Below are 13,561 nucleotides of genomic sequence, written 5' to 3'. Positions count from 1 at the left end.
TTACCCCAACAGATCCCCTTTTACCCCTGGGGGTAAAAGGTCAAATAATGATTTTTGAGGGAATCATGGATATATGTATATATTTTGGTACAAAAAAAAAGAATTGTACTGGTGAAGAATAACTTCAAGACCAAGGTGGTGTCATTGATTGTGCTGACTCAAGATCTGTGTAATAATATGTAGAGATGAGTTAGTTGATACTAGATACCTTTGACACTGTGGCGGTCATATTATGTAACAGGCATCAGTGAAAAGCTGGAATTGCTACTGTCATTCAAGATGCAGAAACCCCTTGTTTTTTTCTGGGTGAGTGGTAAGCTATTGAAAAGAATAGACTGAATCCAGACTTGAAAATTGGGTTGATATTACATTTTCATCTCAGAAGGTACAGTATATAGATTTTTCTCTGATTTATAGCACAGAGCAGTGGTCCTGTGAAGAGAGTATGAGACATATTGAGGGCTTTGTTTAAAGCTGAGTGTATGATGTTAACATGTGAACAACAAATCCATTGAACCCTTCCCCATAATAACTTGGTAGTCAGTCAGTCAAACAGACTCAGAAGATACTAAACTAATACTGGAGAAAATGGGTGAGGTTGATTCAGATGACAGAGATTTGGGATTGCACATATAAACTCTGACTCAGGGTTAGCTCCTCTCACTCCACCCCACTGAGCCCCCCCTCCCCTCCCACCACACCAAACCTTTTTCTCTTTCTCTCTGGGGTGGATATTAGTTTGGGCCGGTGTCGGAAACAGCTGTTCAACTTCGACCATCTCTCCTGCTGCAAGGAGCCCCGGCAAAACAAACATGCGGGTGTAGTCCACTGCTATAGTGATAAATAGGACATTGCGCGAGGCTGCGTTGGAAGGAGCAACATACAACGAATTGTAACGCAACATATTTCACTGAAATGGATTGTATGCTTACAGTACGCGTTGGATGAACCAACTGTTCTACAGACTACACTACAAGGCAGGTGGACAGCGTATTTTGTGAAAACAGAACATAGCCTATGTGAGTAGCCTGTGGAAGAATACTGACACATATTACCATAACAAAGGAGTAGTCAGGACAAGCCCGCATTGCCGCTCTCTTCTTCTTCAACAGTCATTTTCCATTCAGGAAAAACACGTGGCTGTTTTTAAAGGAGCAGCTGCGATGTTAACAGCAGAGGGCAAGAGGACTTTCATTTGGATTTAAAGTAAGTGTTATAGTCAGAATGAAAGGTAATGTCTATGTTATAGAGTATTGCAGCTGTGTGAATTTATTGTATCTACCAACTTTTTGCAATTGGTTAATCATCAGTTGTAAAATAAATAAAAAAAGCGAGTTGCTAGATTCGTTACAGTAGATGGGTGACGTACAGTAAGTATAACGTTGTAACATTCAAATGATACATTGTGCCCTAATCTCGAAAGTAGACATAGTCTCCTTTATTGATATCGTAAAAAAAGATAATACACCTGCACCAGTAAAGTAACATTGACCTGTTGTATTAATATTGACAGCAAAACATATACAAGGATAACATCTCTAGCCAAATCCTCCACTATGACAGGGCAGTGATCTCTTTTCATTTTGGCATGGTCACCAGGTGCCTGTATACTGTTACATTTCTATTCCTGGTCCATGAGACCTAAGCATGCTGTTAACCCTGTCTAGAATCTAGACGCAGTCTATTCTCATATTAGCAAACCCACTCAAAACTCCCCCCTCCAAAATCTGTCATTTCTGACACATTGCATTGACCCCCATTGCATGCATAAAGAGACAGGAGGTGTACCACCTCTGCAAACAAGCATCAGGCTGCTCTAAAATTCACTCCTTGTTTACAGCTCGGTGAGCCACATATCCTGCTGCTCATGCTTGGTTGAACCTGGACTCTTCTGTTTGTGAGGCCACATCCACAGAGCGAGGATAGAGAAGTAACCCATAGCCATCTGTTTCACCGACTTGACCAGCAGGATTATTTATTGTCTTATGTTGTTCTGGCAAAAGGAGGTGAGGGAGGGAGTGCGAACAGTGCACATATGTTACTAGACCCCCTGACACTTCATTGTGCCACTCACAGGAGATGGCAGATAGTTTCAGGATATTGTATCTGGGATAAATGTTATGGAATAGATTTCTCAATTATGAAAGTATATGAAGAGGGAACCTGAAATCAGTATCAATGGTGTCAAATGCCACATTCTATACTGTAAGGGGTTGACTGTCTCAAATTAAGTGGATTGTATCTTACCAAAATACTTGACTGTCACCATCATTCATTTTATTCATCACAAGCTTAAAATGTCTCATCGGGTATTGCTGTATAGGATACCTCTACCCACTTTAGAAAGTAGGCAGACGTCATAGTTATGACATGTATTGATATACCAACTCAGTTATGTTGGATATGCCAACTCCGTTATGTTGGTGAAAATAGAATGGTCACATGAGAACTTCCACTGCTTTCCTATGTATCTCCTCTCTATCTCTTGGTATGTGTGGCTGCACTTTATTGCCTCTGCATTGGCTAAAGCTTTGAGTGATTAACTGGTGAGCTTGAAAGTGTCTGGCCTTTCCTTAAGCAGTAAAACACAACAATGCCATGGCAACTGTCTTGCTTACTTTTTGGCATCCCTTTGTCCAGTGTGTCCTCTGCTTTAGAGATATCTGACACTCTAGGTTTAGTGTCTGGTCTTCTGTGTTTTATGATGACACAGTTAAATGTGAAATTGTCAAACACTGTGAGCTTAAATGATAGTTAACTAGTAGTAAAGGAATGGAAATACATTTGGTCTTACTACTAGAAGTTGATTTATTGATTGATTTTAAAGTAATGAAAAGTTTATCAGAACTTGAGATAGTAGTTCAGGTTAGTCACAGATGGAGGGTCAGAGGGACTCTTTCTTTGTGAAGCCAACTGAAACTCAGTCGATCTCTATTCTTCACACATGCCCTCACGTAATCACAATTCCAAGTATTTGCTCTTAACCCAGTTTCCTAGGTCTTATTTCAGTGGTCCCAATAGCTTACTTTCCAAGGCTTAATAATGAAGATTGTTTTTGGCTAACTATACTAAAATTAAATGATGATATGAAAATGCTTTCATATCGTTGCTTGGCAAGGGTTTAACTCCAGGGAATATGGTCTCAAATTATTTTACACTACAGTGATATAAACCAATGTAGTACCCCTCAGGTACACCAACCCAACCTTCTCCTATGGTTTCTTTCATCCACCAGGTTTTCATGAAAGAATATCTCTTGAGGAGATTTGAATCCCTGCCAGTGTCCAAGTGTTTTCAGGGAATAATGGTCTCTTCTTTTTGGTGTCACTTCTAGTTGTGTCAAAGTTACCTTGAAGTAAAGACAAATCCACACCCATCTCAAACAACCTCATCTGTGATTTTCTGTTTAGAGTATTGAAAATATAGTAATGTCAATTAACCCGTTGACTTCTCGCAATCAAGTCTTCTACTTGAGTAGGCTACATGGTACCCTTTTTGTTGTTGTAATTGAATAACATGAATATGGTAACTTGCAGAGAAAACCCCATACGAGATATGAAAGATGTACTTTGGAGCCATTCCTAAAGTGCACTCACTGTGATGAGAACCCATGAGTTCTGCCAATATTGGAGTGTTAAAGGATAACTCTGCCTCGCAACGTTGAGAGAATCAATCTCGCTGATTAACTGTGAAGATCTTGGCTGCGCAGCCGCCACCCCCGTTCTCTTCCAACAGCCCCAATTAATTATCTTCTGTGAAGGTTTTTTCATTTACCATTGAAGCATGTCCTCTCCCAAATTATGTAATGAATTATTATTTAAAAAATGGCAACGTGTCATATTTTACTGTCAGGTTGTTTTTAGCAAACACTTGTTTAAACATTATTGGAATCTCTGAGATGTTTGTCTCTGATAAAAAGGTTCTTCACTTCAAATCTGGGGAGAGCTGAGAGCATATGGAGTGATGAGTGCAGCAGTGGCGGACTGGGACCAAAAATTGTCCCTGGAATTTCTAACACACTCACCCATTATTTTCCTTGAGGACCCCACACTGACCCATTATTTTCCTTGAGGACCCCACACTGACCCATTATTTTCCTTGAGGACCCCACACTGACCCATTATTTTCCTTGAGGACCCCACACTGACCCATTATTTTCCTTGAGGACCCCACACTGGCCCATTTTTTTCCTCGAACCAGATAATGATAATTTTGCACAATAAAAACAATGTTAGACAGGGTGACTGGTCTAAAAATTGACCAGCCCATCTGGCATTTGCCAGAAATACCAGATGGCCAGTCCACCCCTGGAGTGGAGAACCCAAGGATCTATTCTACAACCCTGTCACTGGTTTAGTGCCGTCGCTGCCTATACTCTGTCATCTCCTATGATTAACCAAAGGTGATTGACTAGGGAAGGTCCAATGGGAATGTGACCCCTACATGTGCTCTAGTGGAGGCCTCCATGGACCACCTAGGGAGTTGGGTTAGGTATCTCTGTAGTCTAATTTGGCATAATTGTGGTCTGGTTAAAAGACAGCAGACTGTCATTTCCCCAACAACACTGTCTCAGTAGAGATAAGCAGAGGAGGAACCCCTAGATAGAGGCACAGTGGGACAGCATGACGAGGGCATTGTGGTGACGGAAGGTGCTGCAATGAGGAGCTTACACCCTGAGTTTTTTTTTTTACGTAAGGGAGAATTTTTAGTTCACCCAAAAATTTGAGGCCTCTCACACTTCAGTGTCGTGATGCCAAAATATTAGCAACATCCACACAGTTGCTTATCATATCAACAATGTATACTCAACATATACTCTACTCTTAGTAGACAGCTTATACACCCACACACACACACACACACACACACACACACACTTAGTGCCATTAGTTTTCCCTGGTCAGGTCACGTGGTCTGGAAATACGCCGGCCCTACTCTTAATACAGACAAATTGTGAAGGAAGAGAGTAAGTATGGAAGCCTTCAATCTCCAGACAAATGTTCACTTCCAGGTAAGTCTGATGACAAGAGGCAAACAGCAAACGTGGACACTTCTTAGTATGTTGATCTGTTGTACCACCAAACCAACATCAAATTATTCATGATATTCATTCTCAATGTGTTACCACCATCAATCCATTTTTATTTCTGTATGCACATTCTCCATTTATCTATTCCTCTGTACATTAGCTATAGCTGCAACAAACGACTGCTAGATTTGAATTCCAGAACAGTGATTGCGTGGGAACCTTGCTAATGGTATTGACTCGCTCAATTACTATTTGTTATTTTGAAAGATAGTTAAAAATGAAAACGAGGCACTATAATCGCAGATTGCTATTCTACGTGTCCCGTATTCTGATTAGACCTAATTAGACCTAATTTATGATTCCAGTCAGGGAATATCCCCGGGTGAAGGAACGGGTGGGCTTAAGTGGGCCCAGGCCAACCCATTGGCGAGCCAGGACCAACCAATCAGATTGAGCAAAAAAAGCCAACACACCCATATTTTATCTTTAATACGCTTTAGAAATGCTACATTTGGCAAAATGTGTAGAATAGCACAAGAAGCTATAAAACTGCACATTTTCCTCTCTGTTCATGGCAAAATGTATAGAATTGTAAGAAATTAGCTTTAAAACAGCAACATTTTCTCTCAGCCTCATGGCAAAATGTGCAGAATAACATGAGATTAGCTGTAAAACGGTAAATTTTAATCTTTGCCCCATGGCAAAATGTGTAAGATTGCAGGAAATTAGCTGCTTTCCAAAAATACATTTCTGGCTATGCCACTGTCACCAGGTACAGTTTACACGATGCATGGCTGAGCTATACTACCATTTCAGGACATAAATAAATGCCTCACATCTCAGCACTCTGTAAATCTATAGTCACATACTGTTGTTTAGTGTTTCCCTATGCCAAGTGATCCATCAATATAAGTAGGTCTCTAACGGCTGAATTGAAGAGTCCTCATTGGCAATGATGTGGTTCACAGAGAATGACTCTGTCCTGTCACTATGAGTGGCTTCTGACTAGCCATTTATGCAGCTGTTATAAATTTTTTACATTGTCCGTGCAGTAACTCACACAACTAATCATACGGTAATTTCACAATATTTTCCTTGCGTTGATATTGATCAACCACCAGTCCAAGGCTGGATGTTTGGTTTTGCTCTCCTGCCTCTGCCCCCGAGGAAAGAAAAAATATAAAAAATGCATTAATCTCATGAGCCATACTTCACGGCTCGTACTAGCTAGCCAGTCAAAAGTTAGTTGAGAGAGATTGAAAATTCTTAAACTTGTCATGTCGTTGACTCAGACCCAGTTTGATGCCTGTGCTTGTCCAGTGTGTTGTCTTACTCTGTTGTCCACTCCTGGTTATGGGCTTATGAACACACACACACACACACACACACACACACACACACACACACACACACACACACACACACACACACACACACACACACACACACACACACACACACACACACACACTGCTGTAGTTTGGAAATGGTGTGAGCGAGCAGCTCTTTGTGTGGTTTGCTGACTCAACCTGCCTGTCTGATCCTTGATGGTCTGTCGTGTCACCGCTCAGCTGTAGATGTAGCAGGCAGCAGGATGAGGCTCCGCTGCCCCGGGGCTGTGTGTGTGTATCATTACTCATTCTGTATTTATTCCTTGTGTTATTATTTTTTGATAATTTCTCTCTTTTTTTATCTCTCTTGTTGGGAAGGGCCCGTAAATAAGCATTTCACCTGTTGTTTACCAACACATCAACACAATTTGATTTGATTTGAATGTATGTCTGTGTGTGGGGGGTGTCTGGTGCAGCAGGCACTTTTAGTTAACTCTCACCGGAAGCTCCAGACAGAGAGGGGCACACGGGGTCCTACGACTGCCGAGATCTTTGGATCAGACTCCCTGAGGGGAAAAGAGAAAGAGCTTCAAAAAGAGCTTCAGTCTTCTTCTGCATACATTCGTCCACTGCCTGTGTTCCAATAGAGCTGAGTTGTACAGCTGTAATGGGTACAGTAAACAAGGCCATTTTAGCCTGACAGTATTTTACTGTTGTGGGTTAGGGTTCTGCATTCACAGTTCATATCTGCATTCTGCACAGGCTACATGCTTTTAAATACTTTACTTTTCCCTAGGGAACATGTAATCGGAATGGCTGATTAATTAGGACCGATTTTCTAGTTTTCATAACAATCGGAAATCTGTATTTTTGGACGCCGATCTTTAAAACATTTTTTTGTTGTTGATACCTTTATTGAACCAGGCAAGTCAGTTAAGAACACATTCTTATTTTCAATGATGGCCTAGGAACGGTGGGTTAACTGCCTCGTTCAGGGGCAGAACGACAGATTTTCACCTTGTCAGCTCGGGGGATCCAATCTTGCAACCTTACAGTTAACTAGTCCAACGCAATAACGACCTGCCTCTTTCTCATTGCCTGTTACGCGAATGCAGTAAGCCAAGGTAAGTTGCTAGCTAGCATTAAACTTATATTATAAAAAACAATCAATCATAATCACTAGTTAACTACACATGGTTGATGATATTACTAGATATTATCTAGCGTGTCCTGCGTTGCATATAATCTCACTGAGCATACAAGCATACAAGCATCTAAGAATCTGACTGAGCAGTGGTAGGCAGACGCGTAAACATTCATTCAAACAGCACTTTCGTGCGTTTTGCCAGCAGCTCTTCGTTGTGCGTCAAGCATTGCGCTGTTTATGACTTCAAGCCTATCAACTCCCGAGATTAGGCTTGTGTAACCGCTAATAGCGCGCGCTGTTGTCGTTGTGTTGCTGGTTCGAGCCCAGGGAGGAGCGAGGAGAGGGACAGAAGCTATACTGTTACACTGGCAATACTAAAGTTCCGATAAGAACATCCAATAGTCAAAGGTTAATGAAATACAAATGGTATAGAGGGAAATAGTCCTATAATTCCTATAATAACTACAACCTAAAACTTCTTACCTGGGAATATTGAAGACTCATGTTAAAAGGAACCACCAGCTTTCATATGTTCTCATGTTATGAGCAAGGAACTGAAACGTTAGCTTTCTTACATATTGCACTTTTACTTTCTTCTCCAACACTTTGGTTTTGCATTATTTAAACCAAATTGAAGATGTTTCATTATTTACTTGAGGCTAAATGGATTTTATTGATGTATTATATTAAGTTAAAATAAGTGTTCGTTCAGTATTGTTGTAATTGTCATTATTACAAATAAAAAAATACGGGGAGTGTGGCGAAGTCAGGTAGGAGACCTGAGCCAAGTCCCGTGCTTACCGTGGAGAGAGAGGGACCGGGCAGGCACCGTGTTATGCCGTGAGGCGCACGGTGTCCTCGGTGGTGCCATGAAGCCGGCTCAACGCATCTGGTCTCCAGTGCGTCTCCTCGGGCCGGGGTACATGGCACCAGCCTTACGCATGGTGTCCCCGGTTTGGCCGATTAATCGGTATCTGTCATGTTCTGACCTTAGTTCCTTTGTTTTGTCTTTGTTTTAGTATGGTCAGGGCGTGAGTTGGGGTGGGCAGTCTGTTTGTTTTTCTATGTTGGTTTTTGAGTTTGGCCTGGTATGGTTCTCAATTAGAGGCAGGTGTCGTTAGTTGTCTCTGATTGAGAATCATACTTAGGTAGCCTTTTTCCACCTGTGTTTCGTGGGTGTTCATTTTCTGTTTAGTGTTTTTTCATTCACCTTACGGGACTGTTCGTTTGTCTTTCACTTTGTTATTTTGTATTTGTATAGTGTTCAGTTTATTTTATAAAAAATATGAACACTTACCACGCTGCGCTTTGGTCCTCACCTTCTTCCACCAACGACGACCGTTACAGTATCGGCTTTTTTGGTCCTCCAATAATCGGTATGGGTATCGGCGTTGAAAAATCATTGGTCGACCTCTAATTTGTGGTGTCAGATACAACCACATACAAGTCATTACAATCACACATAACAGTGCATTTTCCATTCTCACTTTGCATTTTGACATGTTTTCCTGCTATTATATGACCATGATGGAATGGTGTGCAACATAGTTTAATGCATGCTATTAATACGTTGGATCAGGCCTGTACAGCACGTGTGTGCTCTCTGAATAGCCAATGAGTTGTGAGGTTGAGTTGGCTTTCAGTGTGTGATGGCTGTAGCCCCGGGGCTATGTCATTTGAAGGGTGGGTCTGACATTGGGCATGATTGAGTTTTGCCACAAATCGGCCAGCCAAAATGCACAATCTCTATCTGCTGAAGAAGAACAGAGAGCGTGTACAGACAGATATTCAGCTGATGTGGCGCTCTCCACTAAAATCTTAAATAATACTGTTATAAAATGTCATCCGTCTCAGTACTACCATCGTCTTGTTTTATGACACTTGTTTTTACGTTAGCTTCCCTTCTTGCCACCCCAGAGATGTTTGTTTCATACTTTATTATCAAATGTGGAAATAAACATTATATATAAATTAATTTTGTCTGTAACTTTTAGAATTTCCCTTTAGTCGAACAATTAAAGCTAACGTTTTCACCAAGTCTTCACTGTCGACACAAAAACAAATGTTATCTTCTGCTCCTCTGCATTGACGTCATCTCGTCTCCCTACACTGATGTGATAGTTACCACGGTAATTCAGCTGTGCCTGTGTTTGTTTCCTAATCACTTGCTGTCCTGTCAGAGCCTGTGAAGTAATCAACTATTCTTCCCCACTTCCATGGAATAAAAAGGCATCTGGCTGCATTGTACACACTGCATGTGTCCGAAATGAAATCCTATTCCCTATATAGTGCACTACTTCTGAACAATGCCCTATGGGCCCTGGTCAAAAGTAGTGCACTGTAAAGGGAACAGGGTGAATCTGGATCGCACCCACTGTACAGTGATGGTGCTCTGATTGAAAAGTTTCCATGAAAGCCTTTTTACCTCCAGGTTCTCTGGTTGCTGATGACAGATATCAGTTAGCAGACCACCCACCCTATTTACCTCAATCTAAAATCTATTTTCAGCTATTCACTGTGTAATGGGACTATGTTTGGACAGTACAGTAGCAATCATTGCTTTCTCCTGATTGCTTTTAGTTAGTAGCATACAAGACTGAATAAGAACGTTTGATATGTTTTTGCATAGGGAGTCTTTTCCATGGAGATAAAAACTAAATCTATGGTCTGTTCACTCACAAAGCAATCATCACTGCTTACATAGAAGTGAGTTACAGGCTATGCCTGCCTTTTCATAACCCCTCACCACCGTATCAAGCTGCCAAACCCCAGTGACTTGTAATACTTTATCTTTTCATCATCAGTTATGTTTCCATTAACACTGTCCAGACTTATTAGATGTGTTTCACTCATTTTACAGAGGCAGCATCAGTTGAAGCTAAAGCTGTTGAACTGAAGATACAGATGACAGATATCAATGTGTCAAGCATGGCCTTGGGGAGTTAATGCAAGTGTTTAGGTCTTAGGCACGGTTACTCATCACGTGAGCATGGTTCACTGAAACACCTCCCTTACAACTGCTGCTTTCTCAACCTCCCATGTTTTCTTTTACAGGTTGTATGCTGTGTTTTGGCCAGTCGGCTTTTTTCCGCTTCAACCACCCAGAGGAGGCGTTCAGGATGAAGAGCATGATGCCAGGGGGAAGCAGGGGCTCCGGTGGGAACTACAGAATCCACTCAGGTAATACAGTACTGTCACAGGTAATATAGTACTGTCACAGGTAATATAGTACTGTCACAGGTAATATAGTACTGTCACAGGTAATACAGTACTGTCACAGGTAATACAGTACTGTCACAAGTAATACAGTACTGTCAGGTAATATAGTACTGTCACAGGTAATACAGTACTGTCACAGGTAATACAATACTGTCACAAGTAATACAGTACTGTCAGGTAATATAGTACTGTCACAGGTAATATAGTACTGTCACAAGTAATACAGTACTGTCACAAGTAATACAGTACTGTCAGGTAATATAGTACTGTCACAGGTAATACAGTACTGTCAGGTAATACAGTACTGTCACAGGTAATACAATACTGTCACAAGTAATACAGTACTGTCACAGGTAATACAGTACTGTCAGGTAATATAGTACTGTCACAGGTAATATAGTACTGTGACAGGTAATACAGTACTGTCACAAGTAATACAGTACTGTCAGGTAATATAGTACTGTCACAGGTAATATAGTACTGTGACAGGTAATACAGTACTGTCACAAGTAATACAGTACTGTCAGGTAATATAGTACTGTGACAGGTAATACAGTACTGTCACAGGTAATACAGTACTGTCAGGTAATATAGTACTGTCACAGGTAATATAGTACTGTGACAGGTAATACAGTACTGTCACAAGTAATACAGTACTGTCAGGTAATATAGTACTGTCACAGGTAATATAGTACTGTGACAGGTAATACAGTACTGTCACAAGTAATACAGTACTGTCAGGTAATATAGTACTGTCACAGGTAATATAGTACTGTGACAGGTAATACAGTACTGTCAGGTAATATAGTACTGTCACAGGTAATATAGTACTGTGACAGGTAATACAGTACTGTCACAAGTAATACAGTACTGTCAGGTAATATAGTACTGTCACAGGTAATATAGTACTGTGACAGGTAATACAGTCCTGTCACAGGTAATAGGGTACTGTCACAGGTAATATAGTACTGTCAGGTAATATAGTACTGTGACAGGTAATACAGTACTGTCACAGGTAATACAATACTGTCACAGATAATACAATACTGTCACAGGTAATACAGTACTGTCACAGGTAATACAGTACTGTCACAGGTAATACAGTACTGTCAGGTAATATAGTACTGTCACAGGTAATACAGTACTGTCACAGGTAATACAGTACTGTCACAGGTAATACAATACTGTCACAGGTAATACAGTACTGTCATGACACACTCAAGATATATGCCTACGGTTGTATGAAAATCAAATGTAGATGTTACAAGATACATTTTGTGATCACTTCCCTTGAACCCTCTCAAATACAATGCTAGCATAATATTCAGAATACATGGCCGATGTAAGTTTATGGCAACCTACGTTGGAGTACAATGACACACACTGAATATAAACTACTGGGGTATATCTAAAAGTAAGCAAAGGGTTAAAAGCCAGGGATTATAAAGACATTTTGAATACCCTGTTAAATGAAAAGACACTGAATAAACAGGGCTACACTTCCTGTACCCAAGGTCCTTGTTTCTGTGTCGCCACAGATGAATGGCTCAGATTGTTAGTGGCAAAGGAAGCAGCTCCCTTACAGGTGCTGAGTTCCACACGCCACAGAAGGCCCCCTATTGCCTTTCCATTTCTGGCCTGGGTGGAGACAGGGTGCAACAGAACTGCTGCTTATGCCTGCTTATGCCTGCTGGCCCTGGTTTCACACCATGCATGTTTTATGAGCATCTCATTCCTCTCTAGGCAGAAGTGTTCAGCTGCCTAGCCCTGCCCTCTCCTCGCAGGCACAGTGGAGTGTTTCCCCTTGGCCACCTTCGGGGGATCTGTTCCAGCATCTTGTTATTTCCTTATTTTGTTGCATGTTGCCGACGTGCCACCGGTGATAAGTATAGCGCATATACATATTGGGTGTTGGGATCTTCCTGGTTTGGTAATGAATGCTTTTCACTGTTGTTTAAAGGGCTTAATTTCTCCTTAGATGTGTATTCCTTGTTGAGGTCGGTAGAGAGTCTCTGTTCTTACCCTTGAAGTACTTAAACTGTGGATTTATTGTGTGTCACATTAAGGTCGATAGATTTGATTTATGAGTATGATTTCTAAGACATTTCTAGCGTTTGCTTGGTAACACAACCCAGTCACCAACAGTACATTGCAGTAGGCCTATACAGTAGTTCAGCCACACTCAGTGAGCAGCTCTGACACATTTCCTACCAGGCTCATTCGTATGCCAGCCAGGCAAGCTTTGTTGGCTAAGCACTGCTTATTTTAAGTTGAGGGGTATCTTTTACTGTTTCTATTTTTAAACCTCCACCCTATTCTTCCATCTTCCACTTCCTGTGTGTTTCCTCAACCTTTCCTGCACCGCACCCTTTTCCCTGTGTATTTTAGGTTAACAGAGGGGATTTAAATGCCCTCTTTATCTTAATGATCTCCTGGCTTCAATCTTAATATTCCATAATTTCAAAAGGTTGGGCTCTGCCTAGAATGTCTGATTTAGCTTACACATTCTACAACTGTTTTTTGATGTAGTCAAAATCCCTCAGGTCATTGTCTATGCAGTACAAATGACAATAGGCAAGGAAATACAGTGGGGCAAAAAAGTATTTAGTCAGCCACCAATTGTGCAAGTTCTCCAACTTAAAAAGATGAGAGAAAGGCCTGTAATTTACATCATAGGTACACTTCAACTATGACAGACAAAATGAGAAAAAAAAATCCAGAAAATCACATTGTAGGAATTTTTTATGAATTTATTAGCAAATTATGGTGGAAAATAAGTATTTGGTCAATAACAAAAGTTTATCTCAATACTTTGTTATATACCCTTTGTTGGCA

At 40.9% G+C, this 13,561-nt stretch overlaps 1 protein-coding gene across 3 annotated transcripts in view; it reads left to right on the top strand.

The window, feature by feature from the left end:
* The window catches only part of LOC109905611 (pleckstrin homology-like domain family B member 1), an 84,955-nt gene that overhangs the window by 14,729 nt on the left and 56,665 nt on the right, over positions 1-13,561 (top strand). For all 3 annotated transcript variants that reach the window (XM_031790675.1, XM_031790676.1, XM_031790677.1), the window contains exon 5: positions 10,562-10,687. In XM_031790675.1, the coding sequence (XP_031646535.1) occupies positions 10,562-10,687 (126 nt within the window). The remainder of the gene's footprint in view (positions 1-10,561; positions 10,688-13,561) is intronic.

The sequence above is a fragment of the Oncorhynchus kisutch genome, linkage group LG15, assembly GCF_002021735.2.
Source record: "Oncorhynchus kisutch isolate 150728-3 linkage group LG15, Okis_V2, whole genome shotgun sequence".
NCBI classification, from domain to species: domain Eukaryota; kingdom Metazoa; phylum Chordata; class Actinopteri; order Salmoniformes; family Salmonidae; genus Oncorhynchus; species Oncorhynchus kisutch.
Note: the sequence above shows the minus strand (reverse complement) of the source record. Positions and strands in the feature narration are given on the sequence as shown.